Raw genomic sequence first — 26,045 nt, forward strand, 5'->3', positions numbered from 1 at the left:
AATAATTTAAATGTATTATTATGGACAAATGCTAATAAGTAGACCAAATCATGTATTAAAATATTATAAGATTTCAACTAATGAATATAATTAATTTTATGACATCTATGGTGTGGGTGTGATCAGAGTCACATATTAAATATTAACTGAAGAAAAATGAATATTATAGATCATCGTAGATGCAAGAGACCTTTTTCCTAGTGAAATAAAAACAAAACTAGGAGCACTTTAGGCATGTAAAAAAGACAAAAATATCATGCCATTATAAAAACTACGAAAGACTAGGAGAAGTTAAATGAAGTTTGAACGAAAAATGTATAATGACGTGCAAGGAGACCAACTCATTTGGGAGCTGAGTGTGTACACTCAGCCATAGCCATATATCTCTCTGTGATCTGTGTGTTAAATTCTTGAGAATAATGAAGTGGGGGAAAAAGGAGAGTGTCCTATGAATGATAAAAACCAGAGTGAGAGTCTTGTCTTTGTCCTAAAACAACAAAACTTCTTTTCAATCTTGAAAATTTTCAGCTGTACCTGAAAACACTAAAACGTAAATGGGTCACCATATATATATCCACTGCTAACTTGTTCTAATGCTGTTGCGAACCATCTATATTATTCCATGGTCCTAATATTCTCTTCGCAACATAAATAACTCATATTCAACAAACTATCATGTCCACATTCGCGGTGGATCTCACCAAGATACTCCAAAAACCGTTAACATCATCATTCTACACTTTTGATTTGCAATTGGGTCTCCCTTTTTCTTTCATTTATCTTCTCTAAAAGAAGATGCATCATTATAAAAGCATAATGTGAGAGAGACGATGCGTTTTCTCCCTTGAGTTAGATAGTTTTTGTCATATTAGAAACTAGTGCTTTTTTGGTCTTCACGTGCTGGTTTGATAAAACTATACTTTTGCAATATATGTTACTGTTGGCCAAGATTCTGGACGGGGTGATGGATCGTCGGCCTTGGATTATTCGGATGTCTAATCGATTGAGGCGGCCAAAACCTGCAAACATAACTTTGCAAAATAGTGTGGTGCTTAGTAAAACGTACCTTTCAAAGCTTAACTTAGACGTACTTAACGTTAAGCCTAATATAGTTAGGTTGTCATACCTTCTTTGAGCATGGACTCAACCTTTTACATGTAAGTATTGAGAACCGTTGCCCTTACTATTTTGGCACTTCATATCTAGTGTGTCAACAAATTATTTTACGCTGGTGGTGGTATCGTATTGAGCTTGGGCTTTTTCGCCTCGGCTGGTCATGGATAATTTTCCTTGTCACCTGTTTGAGCCGAGGCCTGGACACATATTTTTTCGGAGTCCATGCTATTCCACCTATAACCCTATCTTTTTACAATTTGATAAAAAAAAATATATTAACCTCAAAGGAGTGGGATAAAGAATTTATCGAAGGTTTAAATCTCTTCCAAACTCAAATTTGTTTTCTAAAAAAACAGAAAGAAAGAGAGAGAAATCACACACTTAAAATAAAAATATAGTACTGATGTACAAGCTGTGAGGAGGGAGAAGAAAAGAAAAGGTTTGTGAATGATTCAATTATAGGTGTGGATTCCATATGCCGTCCACCTTGGGGTGAAGAAATAAAGATGACAAGTATTCAAACTTTGAAATCATAAATTCCAAAGGGTCAGTGGGAGTGGGACATTGGACCCATTATATTGATTGATTTCTGAAGATAGAAACCTTCCTCAGTCACCCACCATTTTCTGGTAAAGCTTTCCTATTTTCATTAGAAAAAGGTATGCAAATATATACCTTTTGTATAAATGATTGAGTATTGGGTTGGTCCTGTTTCCTTGAAAAATCCAAAAACACTATAAAGTTAGGATTGTATTTGTCTCCCATTTTGTAATGCAGTCTCTAAAGTCTCCACTAGAACCACAGCCAAGAAAGAAAGTGTTAATGGCACAGCCAACCCCTATGACAGGTTCGGTGGGTAACTAAGCACAGAACGTTTTTGCCCTAATTGGGACAATCGGTACACTGTTGTAGACATTCCAACCTTATTGGGTCAGACAAGTTTCATGGGATTTCAATCCTTTTTTTTTTTTTTTTTCCTTCTGTTTCTGTAGTAGAGAAGCAAATTGCCTCACCTTTAATATGCATGACATTGTGGAAACTCCCCCACCATATAACACAATTTCTTTAGAGATCATCTTACTTTTCCCTAATCTCTTTCCTCCACCATTCATTTCTTTAAATTTTGTGTGTTTGTGTGTTCTATGTGAATGAGCTGGAATTGAGAAATATGGGGAAGTCCTGGGCTTTCCGAAGTATATGCACTTAAAATTAAAGAAAAGTGGAGAAAACGACCCGATCGGGTTCAATTTGTGTGAAAATTATAGGGAGCCCAGATGTGCACATGGGTTTTTTATTTTTTTATGAAAAATACTTGACTCCTTAATATTGAGAATTCATCATTGAAAATTTTGACAATTCATTATTTCTTTTTAAGTTTTTATTTTTACCTTTCTCTCTTACTTGTCAAATATATTTATGTGGTGGCAAGGACAAGATTGGTTAATGAATTTATATAAATATTTCTATCTCGTTATATAGCTCTTTGAGTAAATTTCAAATTCAAATTCATTAGAGATGGACTTACACATATAATATATAAACCATATTATACCAAATTCAAAGATTAAGGTGATTTGTACTCGTAGCTACTAAACAAAATTTAATTAATTATATCTCATAATTACAAAATATAACGTGCTTTGCTTTGCCCGATAAAGAAAATTAATTGTTGAAAGCAATATGGTATGGTGGCAAGTGGAATGAAAACTAATCATTCAAAAGCAAAACTTTTATCTTTTTTCCCATTAGATACAATTTATGCTCAACTTAGCCGCCCTCCAACCCCTTCAAACTGAAATGATCGCACCTACAAAAGCTTGTATTTGGTCATTACTGTCTGGGAAAATATAGAAAAAGAAAGAGGGATCATCGCATTAACATCGTATAACCCTTCATTTAACACATATATTTCTCTCTACTTGAGAATAATTTACACCACGTAGTGTCCAACTGATCTCCACAACAAGAACATGTAATTACTTTAAGTTTAATTAAGATTAATATGATTAGTGGATCTGATGGTGAGATTTGAATATATTTAGTTTGGTAATATTAAAGGAAAGAAGAAGCTCCAAAAGACATTGAACAGTGAGTAATCTTATCCTCAAGATCTTGTCGTCGAGGGGAATCCGATTATCTCAAGTCATATATCACCCTATTGGCTTTGTTCGTACCCACTCGCTGTGTCAACGTTTCACAATTAGTCCCTTCATTCATGTCTTTCAACAAAAAAAAAAGAAAAAAAATTAAATTCCTTCATTATTCATTGAAAACGATTTGACGGTTTTGCCATCATTATAACCAACTACCTGGGATTCTAAAAACTGTCGTACTATCATTCTGATTTATTATGACATATTGCAAAGAAACACCTTCTCAAAGTTTTGTAAATGATTATTAATTTATCTTGCACCAACGCGAGCATGATTTAATGGATAGAGCTCTTATTAACCTCACAAAAGTCGCTTCAGTTTACCATGGCAATTATTCAACTCAAAGAAGGAAAAAAAAACATCATCCTTGTTATAATTAACTTTTCTTTTTTAACAAAAATTTCTAAGTTTAAACTATTTTGTTTTATTTTAATTTCTTAACGTTTTTACTTATTTCATTTCAAATATTAGTTACTTTAGTTTAACTTATAAATGGTTGATAATAATATTCTAACAATAATCCAAATAATCTATATAAAGAAGAGGTAAAGTTTTTGTAAGTGACATTTATATTCTGCTCTCATCACTACTAACAAGTGATGATTGATGAGTAGCACTAAAGTTATTGACATTATTCCAAAATCCAAAACAACAAACTTCAAAATGCATTAGGTTGTACTAAAAAAAAATGCATTAGGTCAACTGCATTATTCTCATTTGCTGATCAATACTAATTCCCCCCAAGGACTGAAGGCCAAGTGATATGGTACAATATCACACCATGCTTTTGGGTGGGACTATACCAATGTTGTCTGTCCTTTAGCTTGCCTGTGGCTATGGCTTTCATTTGGAGAATGATAGAGGTCAAGATGACAAATAAAACAAGAGAAAAGTATAAGAGAAACACACAGATTTTATGAAAAAGGGGAGAAAAAGAACACAAAGAGAAGAGTCGTCCACTATAATCCAAAAATCTTATATACAATCTTTATATATTCTTCTTATGATGATAACTCATAAAAATACAATAGCTTTATTTCAAATATATGTTGATTGGAAAAAGAATGGAGTAATTTTGTCCAAGTTGGGTGGTTACTATGATCTGAATATGTTGGACAGGGGCCGTTTAATGTATTATAGCAAAATTGGAAACAATTACCATGTAAATTTAGAACATATGTGTTAACCGGTAAAATCAAGGTGTCATGCGTCTTAAGCCCATTCAGCCACATGGGCAGGGTCACAGAAGAACCATTGATACTGAGCACATCGGGTCCAATCCTCTGGACATTTCGTACTAATGACAGCCAGTGAGCAGGATGCTAACACCTTGTATCCAAATCGCGATATGCCTCAGATTATCATCCAGGGCCCCACCATGACTCCCATCCGAGGCACATCGGACTAAAGAGGATGTCGGTGGTCCCATGAACCCTGAGCACTGCATACCACCTCTTTGTGTTCCTCTCACACTTGTGAAACCTCTCTCTATATAAAAGGAGCATAGTAACTCTAATGAAGGTAAAATGTCAGTCCCTATACTACATAATCTCTTGGTGAAGCAAAATCTCACCTTTGAGATTATTGTCTTTCTACTCTATTTGCTCGACTTGAATTCTAACTTGAGCATTAAAGTGTATTTGGTAAAAGCACCACACCGGTGTTAGATTTCCGTAGATAGGAAATCAAAAACTTAGAGATGAAAGACATGGGTGTGGCACCTGTATGATAGTACTTGCGTGGAGTGCATCAAAAAATCGACAACAACCATATATATTTTTTTGGAAAAAAAAAACATTTTGGATCCTTATAGATTTCATATATTATCGATTTTTACAAGGTGACTCTTGAAATTTCTAGAAATGACTTCAATTAGCATTTATTATCACTTAGCATGGAAAATCTGGGATTCAGAATGTAACTTCTTTTTATTGATATAATAACGTAAATCTTTTGGAACCAACTCCATAGTTGAACGGATTAACTATCTATCTTCAACTAAAATGTTGTGAGATTAAATTTTTACCCGACCTCTGTACCAAAAAAATCAATATGTACCTCTTTGATTGAAGTTTCAAATTTCAATTGCCTTCAAAATTGGGTACTCTTTATTTCCTTTTGAAAAATTTTAAAATTGGTAACTGATGTCTGATTACCATATATGATTAATGAGATTCATTGTATAAAATGAATGTGTTTGACTTCATTAATTCTGAGTTAAATTTCTTACACTATTGCTTCCTTTTTTATTTATCTTACGAATGATTTTTTTCCTGATTATGAGTTGGTGTGATCTAGATTAATTTCCTAAATTTGAAATTACATTAGGAAGACTCGAGAGGAAAAATTGTCAATGTGACTTTCACATTTGTTATTGTTTGATTTCTTAATTTAATAAACAAAGTCCTAACGGGGTAGATATGAGAATATAATGATTATATAAAAAGGACAATCTCGTCAACGTGAGTCTAGTTCAACGGTAATTTACACCTATTTTTAATCAAAATATCATGAGTTCGAATCCTCTCATTCCACTCGTGGTACTAATTAATAAATAAAGAGTTCAGCTTCCTCTTCAGTTATATCTGTGTGGGTTGTCTATATAGCTGTAAACAAAAATCTTGTATTATATATCTTAAGTTAATTGACTGGTGTTGTTTAAAATCAAATTGAGTAGTTTACTAAAAACAAATTTAGGAAGTGTATAATAAATAAGGTAGCAAATTGCCAACCTGAGTTATTGGAGTTTCAAATTTCAATTTGCCTTCAAAATTGGGAACTCTTTTTTTCCTTTTTTGCAATTTAAAAATTGGTAACTGATGTCTGATTACCATATTATTAATGAGATTCATGGTGTAAAATGAATGCGTTTGACGTCATTAATAATGAGTTAATTTCTTAACAAATCTAGTTCTGATGTAAAGAAAAAGAAAAAAAAAATGCATGACGGGATCTCTGGAGAGAGTCAGAGACAGACAGCACTTGTAGTCGTAGTCATAAAGGCAATCCCAGATTCCCATTTTACCCTTCTTTGTCACCTTTATAAATCTTCTCATCACCTGTTTCTCAAACCCATCCCATATTATTCTTTCCCATCAAAGCTTCTGCAATTCTGTGCATGCAAAATGGCGATCGAGTGCATGACATCATCATCACCGGTGGAATCGAAAGCCGATAATGCGGCGTTTGGAGGGTCGGTCGAGTTCAAGGCGGAGACGGTGGTGCCGGAGAAGTTCATATGGCCGGACGAGATGAAGCCGGAGGACTCAGTCCCGGAGCTCCACGTCCCACATATTGACATGAAGAAGTTTTTATCTGGAGAGGAAGGTGCTGTTGAGGAGGCCATGCGGCTGGTGGACGAGGCTTGTAGAAAACATGGCTTCTTCGTGGTGGTGAACCATGGCGTGGACATGGGAATCATGAGAGATCTCCATAAGTGCATGGATGAGTTCTTTGAATTGCCTCTCGACCACAAGCAGAAGGCTCAGAGGAAGTTCGGAGATTCCTATGGTTATGCTAGCAGCTTCCTTGGCAGATTCTCCACCAAACTTCCATGGAAGGAGACCTTCTCCCTTCGCTATCTTTCTAATGAAGATCACTCCTCTGCTGTGCATGACTATGTTTGCGACACTCTTGGCCAAGAATTCTCCCACCACGGGTAACACTTTTTTTTGTTTAGTATCCTCCCTCTTTGAGATGAGACTTATCGATCTTGGTCAAAAATTTTTGACATGCTTATTGGAAGGTTTTGGACTTTAATATCATGTTAATATTTATGGATTTCGTCTCAAAATCAATTTTTAGAAGAGAAACCTAATTCTATTATAAAAACGTTGTTAAGTCATTTTATCTCTTAAACTGTGTTAACTAACACTAGTTAATTTGTTGTGTAATGTTCAGGAAAGTGTATCAAGAGTGCAGCAAAGCAATGGCGGAGCTGAGTTTGGAGATAGTGGAGCTTTTGGGGATGAGCCTTGGCCTGGGAAGGGAAGAGTTCAAGAAAGTGTATGAGGATAATGATTCAATACTGAGGCTTAACTTCTATCCACGATGCGAGAATCCAGAGCTGACGTTGGGGACAGGGCCTCACTGCGATCCCACCTCTATAACCATCCTTCACCAAGACCATGTGAGCGGCCTTCAAGTCCACGTCGATGATCAGTGGTACTCAATCCCTCCCACCCCCGACTCCTTTGTCGTCAACATCGGTGACACGTTCATGGTAACCAATTAACAAACCAATTACAATTACAATTACAATTATAATTACAATTAGAGTTCATCCTACTTTATTAATCACTTTCAAGTGGGGGTTTTTTGTTTGTTTAATTATATGTTGTTATAGGCTCTAACGAACGGGTTGTACAAGAGCTGCTTCCACCGGGCGGTGGTGAACTGCAAAGAAGCAAGAAAATCAGTGGCCTTCTTTCTGTGTCCGGCTGCGGAGAAATTGGTGAGGGCGCCGGAGGAGCTGGTGGTGAAGAATCCTCCGAGGAAGTTTCCAGATTTCACGTGGCCAATGCTGCTGGAGCTGACCCAGAAGTTCTACAGGGCCGATTCCAACACTTTGGAAGCCTTCACTGCTTGGCTTCAACAGCAGAAATTAGGCACTGCTGCGTCCAATGATAATAATAATTAATAACAATTATTATTGTTCCCGGCCATCTCTCTGAAACAACGTTAAACACAGCCTCTACTCCGATCCTCTATGTGGCAGCTCTCCTTAGTTTAGTTAGTTTATATTTGTTAATAAGTTTCAGAGTTTAAATTTGTAGGGAAAAGAAGAAGAAGATCTTGTAGTGTTTCTCTTTTGTGTTGTTTTGGACACTGCCAGAAAAGTTTAATACACACATATACATATCTTCTCTCTTTGTGCTTATTTTTGTTTTGTGATGCAATTGATTTACCATGAATGAAACGAAAAATAATTACATAAGGTGTATATGAACAAAATGAAAGAATGAATAAATGTGAATTTGATACTCGTTTGGAAATATACAATCAACCAGCAAATATTCCTTCATGATTATTGACAGCAAAAATATGTGTTGGTAAGCACAACGGACAGCAAAACTAATGATTTTGTGAAACAGTCAACTATTATTTGATAAGCATAATGAATGGGCGGGGTTCGAACTTATGACCTCATGATGGAGCTATGCTCGATTTGGCAAGTTCTCTACGTGTTTGCTTGGATAATGCATGGAAGATTGAGATTATTGTTTTGTGCACTAATGTTGTCACGCACCACAATGATCCATGTTATTTTAGCGGTTACAAGAGTTAATGATCGATATTTATTTTCGTGCTTGACGTGGCAACGACAAACATGTTGTTTTCGAGACAACAGACAAAAAAGAAAAAAAAAATCCTTTAAAAAATACACCATAGGTGGCTATATGGATTTTCGATCATGAGGAACAAAATACTCAATCTACATCACAATATGTCACTAAATTAGTTTTCAACGATGGTGCTATGTAGAAAATTATATGAAACATACCTTCTCATTATTTGTGAATTCCTCGGTCGTTTCGATTGGCTGTTATAAGACTTTGACTGCTGTTGATGATAAATAATATTTATTAAATTCTTTTTGCAAGATATCTATCTGAACCAATATTAAAAATCTTTAAAAAAATATATTAAAAAACTTTAAAAAGAATTATTTATTTATCAAGGGTTATTAAAAACAGTAACCTCTAGAAATGTAACTTTTTATAGAAGGTTGTTTGTCAGTACCCTCGAAAAAGATCTTTATTTATTATTTTATTTCAAAAGATTATAAAATAGCTTTATTAAAAAAAATATATATATCAACTTTAATTTATATCTAAAGTGGTTAAAAACCATCGAATTAATATATATTATTTGTTTAAAATAATAACATTTCTATTTACTTATTATATTCTAAATAATATAATGCAACCACGGCTCTATTGTTTTTGTCCAATCTTGCGATACTTATTATTGTTAAGGATTCGTCAAAAAGTGAAGTGATTCAACAACAGTTTATAATAAGTTATTTTTTTGACAATTAATTATTGTACGGTGGAATATAAATAATAATATACGGATTCAAAAATAAAATCCGATCTAAAATTAGTGAACCGAGAAGAGCATGACTACTCCTCTCAATTTTGACATGGAATTGATTATTTCATGACATAACTAATTTCAGAGAGGCGAGGCGTTTTGACGAATTCTTGGAAGGTTCATAGTCCTTTGTGCCTCTGAGCTTTGGTGTATGTTGTTTAATAGCTAGGTTTCGGTAGTCTATGGGTTTGAGGAGATTGATTTTCCGGTGCGTCGAGGCGTTGTTCATTAGGAAAGCAGTTTGGTGTTAGTGCACTTGTTTCAGTTGGATTCTGCCTGTTTACTGATTTTGTAATTTTCGACTAATTTGTTGAATTGCGTGAAAAAATGTCATGATTCGGCAAAATAATTTTGGCTGGATCCTATAATTTATTGTCACTCTTCTTGGTCTATGAAGATATGTTGTTAGATGATCAGTTTTACTTTTCCATTGAGACCGAACTTAAATTCGTGCTCGAGAGATAGTTCTCCATATATTGATAAGAGATGTATGGATTTTCGAGAAGAGAGGAGCCAAGGTGATCCCTCCAGATCGCTCGGATCCCACAGAGTGAAAAGATAGTTGGATCTACATTAGATCTCACCTGAGTCGCTCCATCTATCCTCCGGATGACAAGTTTGGTTTCAAACCCCGCTTTGAATACAGGAGAAGTACGTCATGCTAATGTGCCCTGGATGATCCACATCTCCTGATGAGCACATTGAACTATCATATGACTGAGAGCCCTCACAACCTAGGCACAACAATGCAATTATCAAGGGTATGCTCTGAACTAATAGCCCGTCGTGCGAGCCTCCCGCTGGGGGCCTACTATGCCAAACGCGAGAGAAACCCCATCCCTTCCTTTCCTTTTTTTTCGCTCTCATGTCCCTCAAACTAATACTAATTTATGAATAGATGAGATCGTCTCATTTTGGAGGATAGATGATCATTCAGAGACAAGCATAATCATCCAAAGCCAAGCATCCAATTCAGAGAATAGAAGAAGACTCGAAGACTAAGACTTTAAGATATATATATATATTTTTTTTTGGAAAAAGATCACTTCATTATGCATGTGAGAAACATATACAACAAAGAAGGGAAGATTAAATAAAAGCTCTCCAATTTAGAGAAATTATAGAAGGATCATAATTACAAAATAAAGAAGATTTTGATGACCAAAGAGATACAGATAGAATAATGTCTTCCCAGATGTTGGCCAAGGATTTTTCTTTATATGTGAATATGCGATTGTTCCTCTCAAGCCAAATATGCCAGATTGTCGAACTGATCGCATTACTCCACAGAACCGTTCTCTTGCAGACACTCTGAGATGAAATGATCGATACGTCTTGGAATTGTATTGCAAATATCAAAAGTGGAGAAGAGATTATTCCAGAGTCTATAGCTAATGGTGGGTAGTAAAGAAGCAGATGGTCAAGTGTTTTCGAGTCTGATTTGCAAAGGGGACACCGACCAGGGCTGTTATATACGTTTGGGAGGCGCTTCTGGATTTTCTCTTGAGTGTTAATGCCACGGTACATAGCACACCACAAAAAGAACTTACACTTCTTGGGAATAAGAAGCTTCCAAAGAGCCGAGAAGAAGGAAGGGGGAGTGAAACTACTAATGTTCCAGAGACTGCCTTTGAAAGATTGCACCGAAAAAAGGCCGTTGTTGGAGAGGACCCATCTAGGAGAGTCTGAGCCTTGAAGGTCCGAGGGGCGAGGGAACTCGGTGGTTCTCCATGACCATATAATCGACTCTCTTTGAAGAAGAAGTCTTCTAGGCGAGAAAGACCAAATTCCATGATCCACATCCCATGCTTCAAAAATAGATAAATATTTCCTGTTAGAAAGAGCATAAAATCTGGGGAAAAGCAGGTAAAGAGGACCTTTTTCAATCCAATTGTGATGTCAAAAAATGGTATCTCTGCCATTGCCAATCTGTCACTGAATATGACTGCTGAAAGAATCTTTCTGTTTCAGAATATAGAACCCGGGGATTTTGAACTTCCATATCTACTATATGAAGGTATAATATCAAAAGCCTTAGTATAGTATTTAGCCAATATAAGAGAAAATCAGACTATAATGTCGAGGCGTCCACTATCTTTTGGGAATTGAATTGTTTCAAGCAACAAATTCAAGCTACAAGCTAAAGATCCTCGATAAGTTCAAAGCTGAATAGTTCAAAGATTCTTCGACAAGTTAGAAGTCGAACAAACTAACTTACTCGTTTCGGTAACAAACACACACTAGTCTTCAAAGTCTGCATCCGAGAAAAAACATCTTAGTGCACATTAGAGAGGATAACATTCATATACATAAATACAAATAATCAAGTTGAATTATTTTGAGTCTTTCTTATAAAAAAATTTCGTGAGCATAATCCAAATAGTGAAAGAATGAAATATAATGTGTCGAGCATGCACGTGACAAAACAAAAACAAAAAAAGCACAAAGCCAAGATTTGTACATGGGTATTTAATATTTATTAAACTTTTCTGATGGCCAGCGTCCAAACAACATAAAGAGAAACACTACACGATCTTCTTCTTCTTTTTTCTCTAGAAAATAAAACTCTGAAACTTATTGACACATAAATAAACTAAACCAAAAGGAGAGCTGCCACATAGAGGTGGTAGGGCTGTTGAGGTACAAATTAAAGAAGGGGGACATTATTATTAATTATTATCATTATTAGTGGAGGCAGCGCCTAATTTTTGCTGTTGAAGCCAAGTAGTGAAGGCTTTCAAAGTGTTGGAGTCTGCCCTGTAAAACTTCTGAGTGAGTTCATGCAGCATCGGCCATGTGAAATCTGGAAACTTCCTCGGAGGATTCTTCTCCACCAGCTGCTCCGGCGCCCTCACCAATTTCTCCGCCCCCGGACACAGAAAGAAGGCCACTGATTTTCTTACTTCTTTGCAGTTCACCACTGCTCGGTGGAAGCAGCTCTTGTACACCCCATTCGTCAGAGCCTATAACAATAATTAAACAAACCCACTCGAAAGTGATTAATAATCAAGTAGGATGAACTCTAATTGTAATTGTAATTGTAATTGGTTTGTTAATTGGTTACCATGAAAGTGTCACCGATGTTGACGACAAAGGAATCGGGGGTGGGAGGGATTGAGTACCACTGATCATCGACGTGGACTTGAAGGCCGCTCACATGGTCTTGGTGAAGGATGGTTATGGAGGTGGGATCGCAGTGAGGCCCTGTCCCCAACGTCAGCTCTGGATTCTCGCATGTTGGGTAATAGTTAAGCCTCATTATTGAATCATGATCCTCGTACAATTTCTTGAACTCTTCTCTTCCCAGGCCAAGGCTCATCCCCAAAAGCTCCACCACCTCCAAACTCAGCTCCGCCATTGCTTTGCAGCACTCTTGATACACCTTCCTGAACATTATACAACAAATCGATCCATTAGTGAACTAACAGTATCTCTATGATCGAAGCTTGTTGTCTGGGTTGATCCACTGTGACCAGGCTACCACATTAAACAAAAGATGTGAGTAATTGAATTTAATTTTTGGTTACCCATGGTGGGAGAATTCTTGGCCAAGAGTGTCGCGAACGTAGTCATGCACAAGAGAGGAGTGATCTTTATGAGAAAGATAGCAAACGGAGAAGGTCTCCTTCCATGGAAGTTTGTCGGAGAATCTGCCAATGTAGCTGCTAGTGTACCCATAGGAATCTCCGAGCTTCCTGTGAGCCTTCTGCTTCTGGTCGAGAGGCAATTCAAAGAACTCGTCCATGCACTTATGGAGATCTTTCATGATTCCCATGTCCACGCCATGGTTGACCACCACGAAGAAGCCATGCTTTCTACACGCCTCGTCCACGAGCCGCATGGCCTCCTCAGCGCCACCTTCGTCTCCAGATAATAACTTCTTGATGTCGATATGTGGGACATGGAGCTCCGGGAGTGAGTCCTGCGCCTTGAACTCGTCCGGCCATATGAAATTCTCTGGCGTCACTGACTCGGCCTTGAACTCGGTGGACCCTCCCAAAGCCCCATTATCGGCTTTGTACTCTTCCAGTGATGGTGATGGGGTCGTCATGCATTCCATCGCCATTTTGCATGCACACAATTACACAACCTTTTAATTTGATGGCAGAGAATATGGGATCGATGGGTTTGAGAAACGGGTGATGAATCTGCCAAATTTATACGGGTGGCAACAAGGGTAAATTGGGAATTTGCGATTGTCTTCTAACTTTTATGACTACAGGTGTTGTTTCTCCCGAGCATGCAATTTCTTTCTTATATACATCAGAGATTTTTTCATTCATTGGGGAGATTGTTTTTGCCATTTTCTAGGTACCACCACAATTGTACGCAAGTATTTTAGTGCCACATTTTGTTTTTGTTTTTGTCTGCCTTTTTCCTTTTAAAGTGAGCTACATGCAATCTTTCCACGAAAAGAGTGACAGCGGTATTTTATTAGGGTTGTGAAAAGAAAAACAAAGTGCGGGGAAGAAGTGATCAATAATATATATACAATTTTTTTTTTAGAAAATATAAGTAAAAGACAATTATCTCTTTTTTTTTTAATTTTTGTGAAGGAAAATACTTTGCTCCTCACTCGAGCAATCTTGTCTACACCACCTCCAATATTTGACAAAGAAATGCAAAAAACAAAAAAGTATTTTTAAAAAATAATGAGTTGTCAAATATTAAATGATGGTGTGGATAAGATTTCTCCTTACTACTTACTAGTGAGGAACTAAGTAGAAACCATTATATTTGGAAAAATACTCTTGTCCCTTAATAAATTAATGACAGTTTTGTGTTTTTTTGCGAAAAATATCAATGGCAGTTATTTATTGAAGATAAGGTCAGAATTGTGATTTATTGGGAACGGTAATTATTTGTTTCTTCTTTAATGGTCATGCAGTTGACAAAGTAGGCTAGTCTAATGCGAGTTTAACTTAATGGTAATTTACATCTATTTTTAATTAATAAGTGATGAGTTCGGATCTTCCACATCACCTGTTGTTGTACCAAAAAAAAAATAGTCTAATACCAACAAAAAAAAATTTGCTTCATTCTTATTCTCCCATTTATTTTTTGAAAATGGTTTAGATTTTTTTCTCGTGTGGATCTGAAGATTTAAACTCACAATCTTAATCTTTCGATTAGGTTGAAGTGATTTAACCACTTAAGCTACCTTAAGATTAGTGATTTAAATTCTATTTATTTTAGTTTTAGTAATAAATTTCATAGAGTAAAAGCAACATGTTTTATTTTATCTATCTATTTATTTTTATTATTAATTTTTATATATGCAAGTGCCTGAGTCAGTTTACATGGATCACGGCTAATCTTACGAAATAACTACTTGACCCTACCACATTTGATTGTCATGATAAAAAGTTATGAAATTGTTTTAAATCAATGTTAAATGATTAATGGTAAGATTAAAATTTATATATACACCGAAATAAATCTTTTTGCAAGTTTATTATATTCTCTCGGATTTTTTTTTTAATATTTATTCCTTTCATGTGTTCTTAGCCATCTTCAGTGAGACCTAAATTCTGGACCAAGTTAACCGTATCTTCAAATTCCCTTGGAAACCAAACAACTGACTTTGTCTTCTACCGTTGAATCCGCCAAAACTTTAAAAAGTAAAAATTAGGATAAAAGGTAATTTAGAAAAATATCAGTTTTTTTTTCAAATTTTAATTAAGATTACAAAAATGTTTTCAATAACCTCCTTGAAAACATTCTCTCTTTTCTGTCTCGATTCCTCCATTTCATGGGTTTTACTAACAACCCTTGTGTTTTTTTTTTCAAAATGGAAAAATCTAGAAAAGTAAGAGCGAGAAAATAAAAATTTTCTTTTTCTAAAAAACCGAGTAGTCTGTCAAATTCTTAAGGATAGTCACTAGAACAATTCTACTAATCAATTGATCGATGAGTAATATTCTTTTTCAAATCTATTTTACATATTTTGAAGAATCTTCATATATTATTGAATACTCTCACTTTTAAGATAGTTTTTTTCTTTTAAATATATATATCCTGGCGTTAGCAAAGAAGTTTATTAATATAATCTTAAGTTAATTGATTAGTGTTGTTTAAAATCAAATTTAGAAATTGTGTAATAAAATGAGGTAGCAAATTAAGAATGAAGATAATTACCAAAACAGGGTTGGTTTCATATTGTTGCTATCTTCCAAAATGGGGCATCACGTGGAAACGCAGATGTTGGAGTTTGGTTTTCCTTTTCATTTTGTATCCCCTTTCTGCATTTCATTATTCCCCGTGATTATATGGGAAAAAAAAAAGGTTTGAAATCCTACCCCTATTTCTGCATTTCATTCTCTATTCCACCAGTCTCAAACAAAATTAAAAGAAAAGGCAACGAAGTTCAGTTCTGAGAGATGGATTTGAGAATTGAGTCTCCTAATTCATGGAATTTATTTTCTTCAAAGCAACTGAAATTTGAAACTCCGTAACAGGTACAATATATTGATTTTGATGTACTCTTCCTTTCCTTTTTAAAAATCTAAAAATTGGTAATTTATTTTTAAATCTAAAAATTGGTAATTGATTACCATATTATTAATGAGATTCATTGTATAAAACGACTGTGTTTGACGTCATTATGAGTTAATTTCTTACTCTATTGCTTACAATTTCTTTTATCTTATGAATGATTTTTTTACATGTTTGTAGATTAATTTCCTAAATTTAAAATTATCTTGCTAATATATATATATATATATATATATATATATATATATATATATTTATTTAGTAAGAGATTTATCTTTTATCTACCAAATATTATGGTTGGGTTTGACCGGTGGAATTTAAATTTTATGTTTGGAATATTATTTGTTTGAATTGCAAAAAGTTGTCATTTAGGGTTGGATTTTTCCTTGTTACATTACTTGGTTGCCTGTTATGGCTCACACACATCCAATTTTGGATTCGTCACTTTTTGTTACGTTATTTGATAATATCAATCAAAGATTTTGCAACACTTTGCAGCTCTACACACATTCATTCGTCATTTTCTTTCTTTGACCGATTCAAATTCTTGTCTCCTGTAAAAGTTGGCAGAGGTAGGATCTTAAGAGCAACATACAACTTGTTTCTCGGTTTCTTGTCTAGAAAGATATGCTTACATCACTTGAGAAAGTTCAAGTGATTCTGATTAAACGAAGCTGAGATTCAGCTCAGAAATATATCATCCACAGGGACGATTTATTTCTCTCCATATCGACCTCTCATCCACCCAACAACTAGTGTTAGAGATAAAGATCACATTTTTAGTGAAGCTAAAAATAATTTTATGTGTTAAAATTTTGAACATTTTACTAAATGGAACTCTTCAATATACATGCACAAAATAGGATCTTACACGGTTATGATATGGTGAAGAAGAGAGCATTGGTTGGAAGTTAGAGGCAATTGAGGGCATTTTGTTTGTGTGTGGGGGTAATCAGAGGTGCTGCTGCTGCTGATTTCTGATGATATGGAATTTAAATTGCAAGTCCAAAAATGAAAGCAGAGAGCAGAGCAGAGGGATCACATGAGAGACTTGTGATCCAGAACAGCTGTTGTCTTTTGTACTTTTTCCCCACAACCAAACTCTTCATTTTGTTTTTGGTAAAACAATCCAACATGCATTGGTACTCACTTTATTGCATTTTCATGCATTGGTACTCTGGTTTCAATTTTTATCCATATCATCACGATTCACCACAAGATTAACTCATGCAACAATATGTACAATTTTTTAATCTTTTTTGTTTCCATACACCAAATTTAAAGTTCTATAATATATCTCAAGAGTCAAGGTTGTGGGTGGCGAAATGAGGTACGAAAACCTTAGTTATATTTGTTTACAAGTATGTAGACTGGCGGCATCGGTTTTTGCCCAGTTTGTTCCATAAATAATTGTTGTTTGTTTTGTTAAAAGAAAATAATAAGAATTGAGAATAATAAAACATATATTACTTTTGTAAAATTAAATAGTACCCAAGTCAAGAACGTGTGTGTGTCTATATATATATATATTTACAATAGTATACATTGCTGACATAAGAAATAATATAGTTGGATAGTCAGTCAACTTAGATATATTTTAATTGATTAAGATATGTATTTTTGATTGAGTAAACACTATAAATGAAAATTTTGATTCTCATTCCTAAATCGGTTGCAAGAGTAAACTTGAAAATTTCAAAAGATCATGACCTATTTAGGCTTTTTATAAGAACATATAATTACAAATATTTGGAAAAATATAATAGGAAATAGGAATATGGTACATAGTTCTTCGGCGTGGGATCGGGTCAAACTCCGAATGACCATACGACTCAACTATCCACGATGAGTGGGCCCGCCGGCTAACAGGGCCCACTTTAGAGTTCTAAACTTGGGTTGATACATATTAGCCCAAACTCTAACATGGGCCGAGATTTAGTGGCCCCTAAGGGTAGCTGAAATACTAGCCTAATTTACGTAAAATATTAAAACAGCAGTTTAAAATATAATAAAATATAAAAAATGAAAAATACGCATTTTTTTTTACAAAAAAATTCACCTTTTTCCGGTGCAACCTATGAGAGTAGATATTCGAACTCACGACTAATTGATCGAATACATAGGATAATTAACGATTTTATAAGATTATAGTTAACGACTATCTATTAATTACATTCAAACCATTATCAAGCTTTATTCTATTTTTTATTTCTACACACATTTCATTGTGGCCTATAAGCTTTCAAACATTTGAAGCTAACAAACTTTCAAATATTCTATTTTAAATCTTAAAATTTACATCAAAAATTTATTGGGTAAATTAAAAAGAATCAATTACTCCTTAACTTGACTAGGTGTATTAATTTTTACCTTAAACTTTTAATCTTATCATTTAATCTTATCAAATTCCATCTGTAAGCTTGGACTTCTTGTAAAATTAGTTGGTGGTCTCTGGGTCCCTATAATCGAGATTGTTGTCATAACTGAGCCACATGTATTTGTCACTATGCCATCCCTATAAGGAGGATTTGACATGTAATGATATTTTATCATTGGATTTAAGCAATTAATTTGAAATTTTTTAGAAAACAAATGAATTGGAAAATAATTTTTAAAAATAAACGAAAAAAATTTCACATGAGAAACTCGATACACCAGATTTTCGATACCTACAAAATTTCATGAAAAAATTTACGAGCGTGAAAAATTAAAAGGGAGTGGGACAAAGATAGGAAAGTCTTCCTGGTCTACACCCCTTTTACCTTTCTATCTCAAGTACGATATCTACTTCACTTCTTTTCGGTTTTCACAACAAAAATATAGACAACACTATTAAAATTTTTATCCTCACACTATATATAAACTTAAAACTTATTAAATTGATTTATCAGCAAAAATCTCGGAAGAGGTTGATAAAAGGAAAAAAAAATTATAAAATTATTTTCAAATAAATAAAATGAATCAGGAAAATTGTAAAGGACTTTATTAAAATATCATGTAATTTAGAGTACATTTGATGTTTTCATTTTTTTTTCATTTGTCAATAGCTACTCTTTGAAGATCGGTGTAGTTGATAACCTTTATTTTTAATCTTCATTTTAAAATGCTATAAACTTTGGAACAAAAAAAATCTTGATTTCTTATTTCAAAATAAACACGCTGTCTTGCTAGCTCGTTTTCCCTATATATTTGCTTATCAACAACCTATTAAAACATTAACAAAACAATAAATAAAATGATTGTTCTTAATAATATTTTAATTAAAAAATATTAGATATAGATAACTCAAATTCTTTAGAACCCCATCCAAGAAACTCATTGACATTTTCCCATCAGTATAAAGAACCCTTTTACCGAAATTCTCATTCCTCTACCAATAGTTTTAATTTTGATAGAGGAATTTGTTAAGAATGCGACGTAGACACAAAAATGAGGGACGATTCAAGAGCATTTTTTTTATACATCTGAATCTCATCTTTTTCATACCCAAAAAAGTAAAAAAAGTAAAAAAAAAAAAAAAGAATCAAACAAACTAATTCTTTTTAATTAAAAATTTTCAAAACTATGCAAAACTGCAAATTATCATTAAACATATATATATATATATATTTGAGAAAAAATTATCATTAAACATATACCTATTTATATTAAGCTAGAAAAAACACATTAAGAAATAAAAAGTGGTTATCATTAGAAGTAGATTGATTTCTTCCCAAAGATAAATATTGAATAGAAAGCATTATTAGATGACTATTCCATAAACCCTAGAGCCAGATTTTAAGTCAAATCACACAGTTAATCCAAGGAATAATGTACAAAAAGCAAAGGAATTTAAGGCTTAGCTAAGCATCTGCATCGTCTAAACCCTCCTAGTTTTAATCAAATGGCAAGGATTCAGCTAAGAAGTTACAACGTCTGCATTAGAAAAATCATAATCTCATTTCTTCCACATAATGAAACTCAAGTAATAAAATGAAGAATTAGTTAAGCAGCAAGTGAAAAAAAAAATTGTAGAAAAGCAAGGTAAAAAAAAAAAGCACAATGCACACTCATCGATAGAAGGAAACTAAGATATACCGATCAGAAACCGAGAAGGAAAAAAAAACACTGTTGAACTTACACATCAGTCCTGAAAGTTGGCTGATTTGATCTCTGATTAAACAAATCGGCAACCACTTTTTTCCATCAGCCGCCATTTCTTGAAGCCAGAGCAGCCACAGAATACCCACTTCCTCTCACCACCCTTCTCTTCAGTCTTCAGTCACTTCTTTTTTCTTTCTTTCTTTAAGGTATTGATTCTCTCGAGAGATATAACATCAAAAACCCAAAAAAGAAAAAAGAATAATAATAATAAAGTTTTGAGCTTTAAGTTAACTTGTCCCGACACCACCGTCACATCAGCCCCCCACCGCCAGAGACGACTGCAGCTGCAGCAGGTGGTGGTAGCAATCGGCGGCGGTCGGCCGGAGCTCAGGGTTGTGATCCATGCACCGATTCTGAAGCTCTGTCAACATCTTGGGAAGGGCAGTTAAGCCACAAGTTTTTATCAAATACCCCACGCCCCACATATCCACTTTCACCCCATGCAAACCCCGCTCCATCTCCGGCGCGTGCCTCCCACTCGTCGCCGCCTCGTGTGGGTATATCTGCGGCGCCCCCACCGCCTCCTCAAACCCACATAAAATCCACTCACCGATTCCCGATTCTTGTTCTTCCACGTCACCCCTCTTCTTCATCACCTTCTCCCAATTTATATCTCTATGCATAAAGCACAAATCGTGCAACGCCACCAGCGCTTTGGTCACGTGCTTCAGAGCCTCTATCAGCTGATCAAAGCTCGTGGGTTTCAACTTACAAACCCGTGGCTTGAAAACCAAGGCCAAATCTTTCTCGGACGATCCGAGAATAGCCTCCGAATGTGGGATTCTCTGATCCAAGAAATCGTAAATCTCTTTCACGGCGGCCCATTTTCTCCGGCAAGAGAAAATTCTGGTGACCATATTGGGCGTCATTTCTGCGACCATACCATTCCCCAAATCAATTCTCTCAAAATCACTGAAAATTGGCAATTTATTGCATCGGTCGGCCAATAGGGACAAAACTCCAGCAATTCTATAACATGGGACTAAGGCCTTGATTCTCTCTCCGGGCGTGGATAAATCCAACGAGTACAAATCGGTTCGAATGATTTGGTGATCTTGGCCACGGCTGAGTGCACAAAATGTTACCAAATACCCAACTGCATAATAGCCCAATAAATAAGGGATGTCCAAATAGGTCCAAAGAAGCTTCTCCACGATTGAATTAGAGGGATCGAGATGATGATGGTGAGTGGCGTCTTTGATTTGGTGGGTTTCTTCGCCTCTCCAAAGGCAGAAATTTCTGATGAAACCCGTCACGTTTGGCCATTGATCCTGCAGATTAGTGATGGTGGATGAATTGGGTTTGCGAATTATGGCGATTTCCATGCAGCAGAACTCGGAAATTAGGCGGTTGATGCAATCGTCCCAAAGGCCAATGAAGGAGTCCCGGCTTGAAGGAATTGTTGAAGAGTGAGTGCGAATGATTGGGCATACGATGTCGTAGATTAAGGATTTGCAATCTAATGTTTCGGTTGTGGTGCTGAAGAAGAGCTCTTTGCCTTGTGGTAAGTTTCCGTACACATCTTTCCGAATGGGGAAACGAAGCTCCTCTGATGGTGGGTCTTGAATGTGCCATGAGAGTTCTGATAAGGTTGGGAGTGATGGAGGTGGGATTCGAAGACACCCAATATAGTATTCGGTTGGATCTTGATATTCCCATGGAGAATTTGCTGAACAAACACCAAATAATTAAATCTAAAATTACCCACATTCAACAACTATTGAAGAATAATTTATCAAACAAGAGAAGAAGTTTCTAATCAAACCACAACATTTCTAGTATTCACATTATAAATTTTCATCCATAAATAATTATTTAATCTCACTCACTTTCGCATTGAATAACTTAAATTTACTGATACATTTGTTTAAGTTTATGAGTTCAGTTGCGATGCTAAATAGGAGAAAAAGTTATTAGTTTAAACACTAATGTCAGTATCAGATTAATTTTGACAACCTAGTCTATCTTATACTAATTTAAACTTTAAATCCGAGCAAAAGTCAGAAGTTTAAACCCTAATGCCAGTGCCTCTATAATCTAGTCAATCTATCTTATACTAATTTCTATTTCTAGGTGTCCGAGTAGGGAGGGTCAAGAATATGAATAAAAAACAGCTTGAATCATAAAATACCTAAAAATGTTAGAATTGCAGATGAATAAAAAAATTGGACTTACATCTTGCAGAAAGTTCGGTGGAGTGAACAAGAGGAAGTCTCTCGGGCAGACCTGACATGAAAATGATAAGACCAATGTTAGATCAATCAATAGGTTTGGAATCAGCTGAGGGACAGTGGGAAAGAGAATAAAATTATGATGCCAACCAGTGGAAGTGTAAAAAGAAGAAGAAGAAGCCGCGGATGGGGATTTTCTTCTGCCAAAAACTTTGATTTGCTGTCCTGAAACGAATCTATCCACAGAGAAGCCTTTAAGAGGGCCATCGTCATAAGATTCCATAGTGCAAGCAACCATGGATTCATCAAAGAAAGTCAGCTCTTCCGCATTTAGAAAGCTACATCCTTCAACTCTAATCCTCCCTCCTCCTCTTTGCTGCTGCGCCTGATCACCACCTTCTTCACCCCACAAACTCACCAACTCCTCCCACACCATTCTTACTTTCCCAATTCGTCGAACCTCCCTCGAATGACTTGGATTACTATTACCCTCCACCGGAGCGTAGTCCACCCCAAAAACTTGTTTCGCTCGAGCTGCATGTTAAGAACATAAATAAAAGATTAAATTGAGAGTCTACGAACTCCTGCATTGTTAGGTAATATTACTTACCGGAGAACGGGAGGGGGCCGTGATCATCTCGAAAGGGGGGCGGAGGGGGGAGGGCTCGAGTTAAAGGGAGGAGTGGGGTTGGCTTGGTTCTCATTTTGGAGCCCATGAATTGTGAAAGCTCTTCAAAAACTTGTTCATCAAAAGAGGCCGGAAGTCTATGAAGTTTCCTCTCATAAGGAGAAAGGCGAAAGTAGCTTTTGCCAACTAATTGCTCTCTCTCTCCTCCTCTTTCCCACTCATAAACCTTCCTAAATTCACCCAACATATTGTCCCACTTCGTCCCAGCCGTTTTTGCATCCCTATTAACCCCATGTTTTTGGAGATACTCAGCCACTTCCCTATCTTTGTCCGCCCTCGTTTTCCCACCTCCTCTCCCCGCCGTCGTACCTCCCACAGCTCCACCACCATCATCCGATCCACCACCTACAAACAAAATGTAAAATTGAACCATGAAATACTTCCACACCACATATAAATAAATATACAGCAATTATTGGAATAGATCTTCTATTGATGACCCACGTTCTAGATCTTGGTAATAATAATGAGAGTGAAAAAAAGTTTGAATCTTGGAATGAAATTAAGTAAGATCCTAATTGAATTGAAAATAGTTGTGTTCTGAGCGACCTTGGTATTGGACTCTCCAAGCCCTAGCTAACCACAACATCTCATTAGGTTTCCAAACTGGGCTAACGTACTTTCCCTTTCTGTATTGTGGGTGGTTTTGAGATTCCCCTTCCGCTTTATTCCCCGTCGGCAGAGGAGAATGAGATGGAGAGGATGCAGTATCCGAGGAAGAGGCGGCGGCGGCGGCGGCGGTGGGACGCTGCGACGGCGAGGGGCTGGAGTCGCTGCCCACAACCGGCGGCTGAGAAGACGAAGGAGAAGGCAGGAGCTTCCATTGGCCAGCCGTGTATCTCGTGCGCTTCGGGTTCACAGCCTCAAACGGCGTCGTGTTCCCACCTGAAGGAAGATATAGAGGAGAAGAGATGAAAGGAGTGGCAACAATGAGAGAGGAGTCCTGATGGTGGTGGTGGAGGAGGAGGCCGCCGCCGCCGCCGTGGGGCCGTGTTTCTAAAGTATCTTCAAGTGGGTCTTTAGGGGAGGAGGAATCATAGTCGTGAGTGGAGGACACATCGCCCTTTTGATCAGCACCACCCATGAAAGAGATTTAGAGATGGGCCCAAAAGGAAAAGGAAAGGACTTTGGCCAAACCTAAACCAACCAACCCTTTACTCTTACCCTTGGGGAAGAACAAGAACTAGAAAGCACCACCACTCCCATAGGATCTCACTTAGTTTAAACGATTATAAAATGGGGAAGGAAGGGTTTTTCCCAGTTCAGTTTGGGGCAGTTTCTATTTTTTGCTAAAATTTCCCCCAATACCAAGAAATTCATTATAAAATCTACAAAAAGTAGGCACACCACTAGACATGCTAAATAAAAGCATGTAATAACCCAAATCAAAACAAACACGAACCCAAAACCCAAAAAGGCAGCTGAAACAAAATTTAATTAATGAAAAAAGTGAAGGGAACTGGCATGGACAAGACGAATCGGAAATTAAATTAAATGAATTATGAGTTTAATTTAAGTGCGGGAGGAAGAGGAAAATGGGGTGATGATTGTAGAGAGAGAAGAAAAAAAGATTAGATTTTTAGGTGTTTTTTAGTTGTTTGATAAATGATAACAGAACAGAAGGGAGCAGCGTAGAGTGAGGGAGTGAGTGGAGACTGAGAATTCAGCTGTGTTTGGTTGGAAGGGATGTGGACGGCTCGAATCGATGGGCTCTGCTCCAATGACTTGATCATCGCACTTTTGGCCACGTCTTTGTCTTCCCATATTTCACTCTCTCTACTTTCTTCTTTCTCTCTCTCTCTTTGGATCCCCAACTTCTCCATGAATCATAAATCGCATACTGCAATAAACAATTTACTTTTGCATTATTTTGAGCCTTATCTTATTCACTCTCTGCAACTGGGTGTGTTTATTTGGTGGGTGTACGGCTTTTATCACATGCGAACGTGGACAAAAATAGAATTCCCTTGCTTTTAATTCCAACTCACTTCATACAAAATTGAGTGCTTCCATTTTAAGATCTATATCAACCTATCAAACATTGCTGTCTAAGACATTATTCACCTTAGATGTGGGGATTCGATGTCTTAAGATTAAAAGTATTAAACTTTGAGATTCAAGTAAAAGGTCGGTGTTGAAAGCTCATAATTGTGCCGACAAATTTTATAATTGACAAATCTACAATGTCTCAATTAGTTAAATTATCGCAATAAAATTACCATAACATTTGTAATTAACAGTGGTGTTAAAATAACTTCTTTTTTTTTTAATCCTAAACGTGGAATTTAGATGCTATCTATAAACATATATAAAATTTGAACAGAGAAAAGTAAGTTTTAAGGATGCATATATTCTATGTTAGTTACAAAATTGTTATTCATCACCACATAAAAACTTTTCTTTAAATTAAATCCAAGTAATTCGTAAAGAATGATACTTTTTTTTAATTATAATAAACCATACTCATATGCATATGCAAGTACAAACGCTTTTAAAAGAATCTAATATACATAAACTTAAATTCACAATAATATTTTTTATTTACTTCAAACAAATATGGAGTATGGAAGTTTAAACTTTAAAAAGATATAATTCATATTTTATCTATTAAATTATGTTTAGATTGAGAACATTACAAAGGAAATTTATAAAGTAAAATAACAACAATTTTATTACATTTCTCAAGATGAATACTACAACAACCATATTTGTCCTTTTATTTAATTTTTTTTTTCTGGCATCCTTTTAAAGTTCCAGACTGATAGACAAATCCTGTTTTTCTATATAAAGAAACACGCACAGCTATTTTTCAATTCAATACATCTAAATTTCTATTAATATCCTCCAAACTTCCTTGAAACCAAATATCCCCCAACTCTTATTTAGGCATTTCTATGAACATTAGCACACAGTAATTCAATGAATTAATTGTTTGTTCCCAAAATGTGATAGACCTCATATTCCCTATAGGCAATTAAAATAATCAAGAAATGTAACTATTGACTACATTAAACAAAGTCTCTCTTAATTGATTGAAAGAACACTGTATATGCCCAAAATGTAGAAATATCATTGAATGACACTGCCACAGTGTGATTTGAGAATTTTCATATCTCTTAATAACAATTTTTGTAGTTTATCTCACGAATTCAACATATAAAGGTGTCAACTATATTATGATAG

General features: G+C 35.6%; 3 protein-coding genes across 3 annotated transcripts; 1 reads left to right on the top strand and 2 right to left on the bottom strand.

Moving 5' to 3' along the window:
• Positions 1 to 6,353: 6,353 nt before the first annotated feature.
• On the top strand, positions 6,354 to 8,138 carry LOC111011612 (gibberellin 20 oxidase 2-like). The gene is made up of 3 exons (XM_022285457.2): positions 6,354 to 6,927; positions 7,170 to 7,491; positions 7,615 to 8,138. Exons 1-3 carry the CDS (start codon positions 6,395 to 6,397, stop codon positions 7,906 to 7,908), a joined length of 1,149 nt encoding a protein of 382 aa, XP_022141149.1. The 5' UTR covers positions 6,354 to 6,394; the 3' UTR covers positions 7,909 to 8,138.
• Positions 8,139 to 11,819: 3,681 nt separating this feature from the next.
• Positions 11,820 to 13,504, bottom strand: LOC111011662 (gibberellin 20 oxidase 2-like). The gene is made up of 3 exons (XM_022285514.1): positions 12,893 to 13,504; positions 12,430 to 12,751; positions 11,820 to 12,328 (listed from the first exon to the last, which is right to left on the bottom strand). The coding sequence occupies exons 1-3, from the start codon at positions 13,429 to 13,431 to the stop codon at positions 12,035 to 12,037; spliced, it is 1,155 nt and encodes a 384-aa protein (XP_022141206.1). The 5' UTR covers positions 13,432 to 13,504; the 3' UTR covers positions 11,820 to 12,034.
• A 6,276-nt stretch (positions 13,505 to 19,780) lies between these two features.
• On the bottom strand, positions 19,781 to 24,632 carry LOC111011595 (Protein kinase superfamily protein). Its single transcript, XM_088117949.1, has 5 exons — positions 23,412 to 24,632; positions 22,785 to 23,207; positions 22,325 to 22,708; positions 22,179 to 22,229; positions 19,781 to 21,672 (listed from the first exon to the last, which is right to left on the bottom strand). The coding sequence occupies exons 1-5, from the start codon at positions 23,944 to 23,946 to the stop codon at positions 20,258 to 20,260; spliced, it is 2,808 nt and encodes a 935-aa protein (XP_087974075.1). The 5' UTR covers positions 23,947 to 24,632; the 3' UTR covers positions 19,781 to 20,257.
• Between the last annotated feature and the right edge of the window lie 1,413 nt (positions 24,633 to 26,045).

The sequence above is a fragment of the Momordica charantia genome (assembly GCF_013281855.1).
Source record: "Momordica charantia cultivar OHB3-1 chromosome 10 unlocalized genomic scaffold, Mcharantia_2.0 BLBB01000010.1, whole genome shotgun sequence".
Taxonomy (NCBI): domain Eukaryota; kingdom Viridiplantae; phylum Streptophyta; class Magnoliopsida; order Cucurbitales; family Cucurbitaceae; genus Momordica; species Momordica charantia.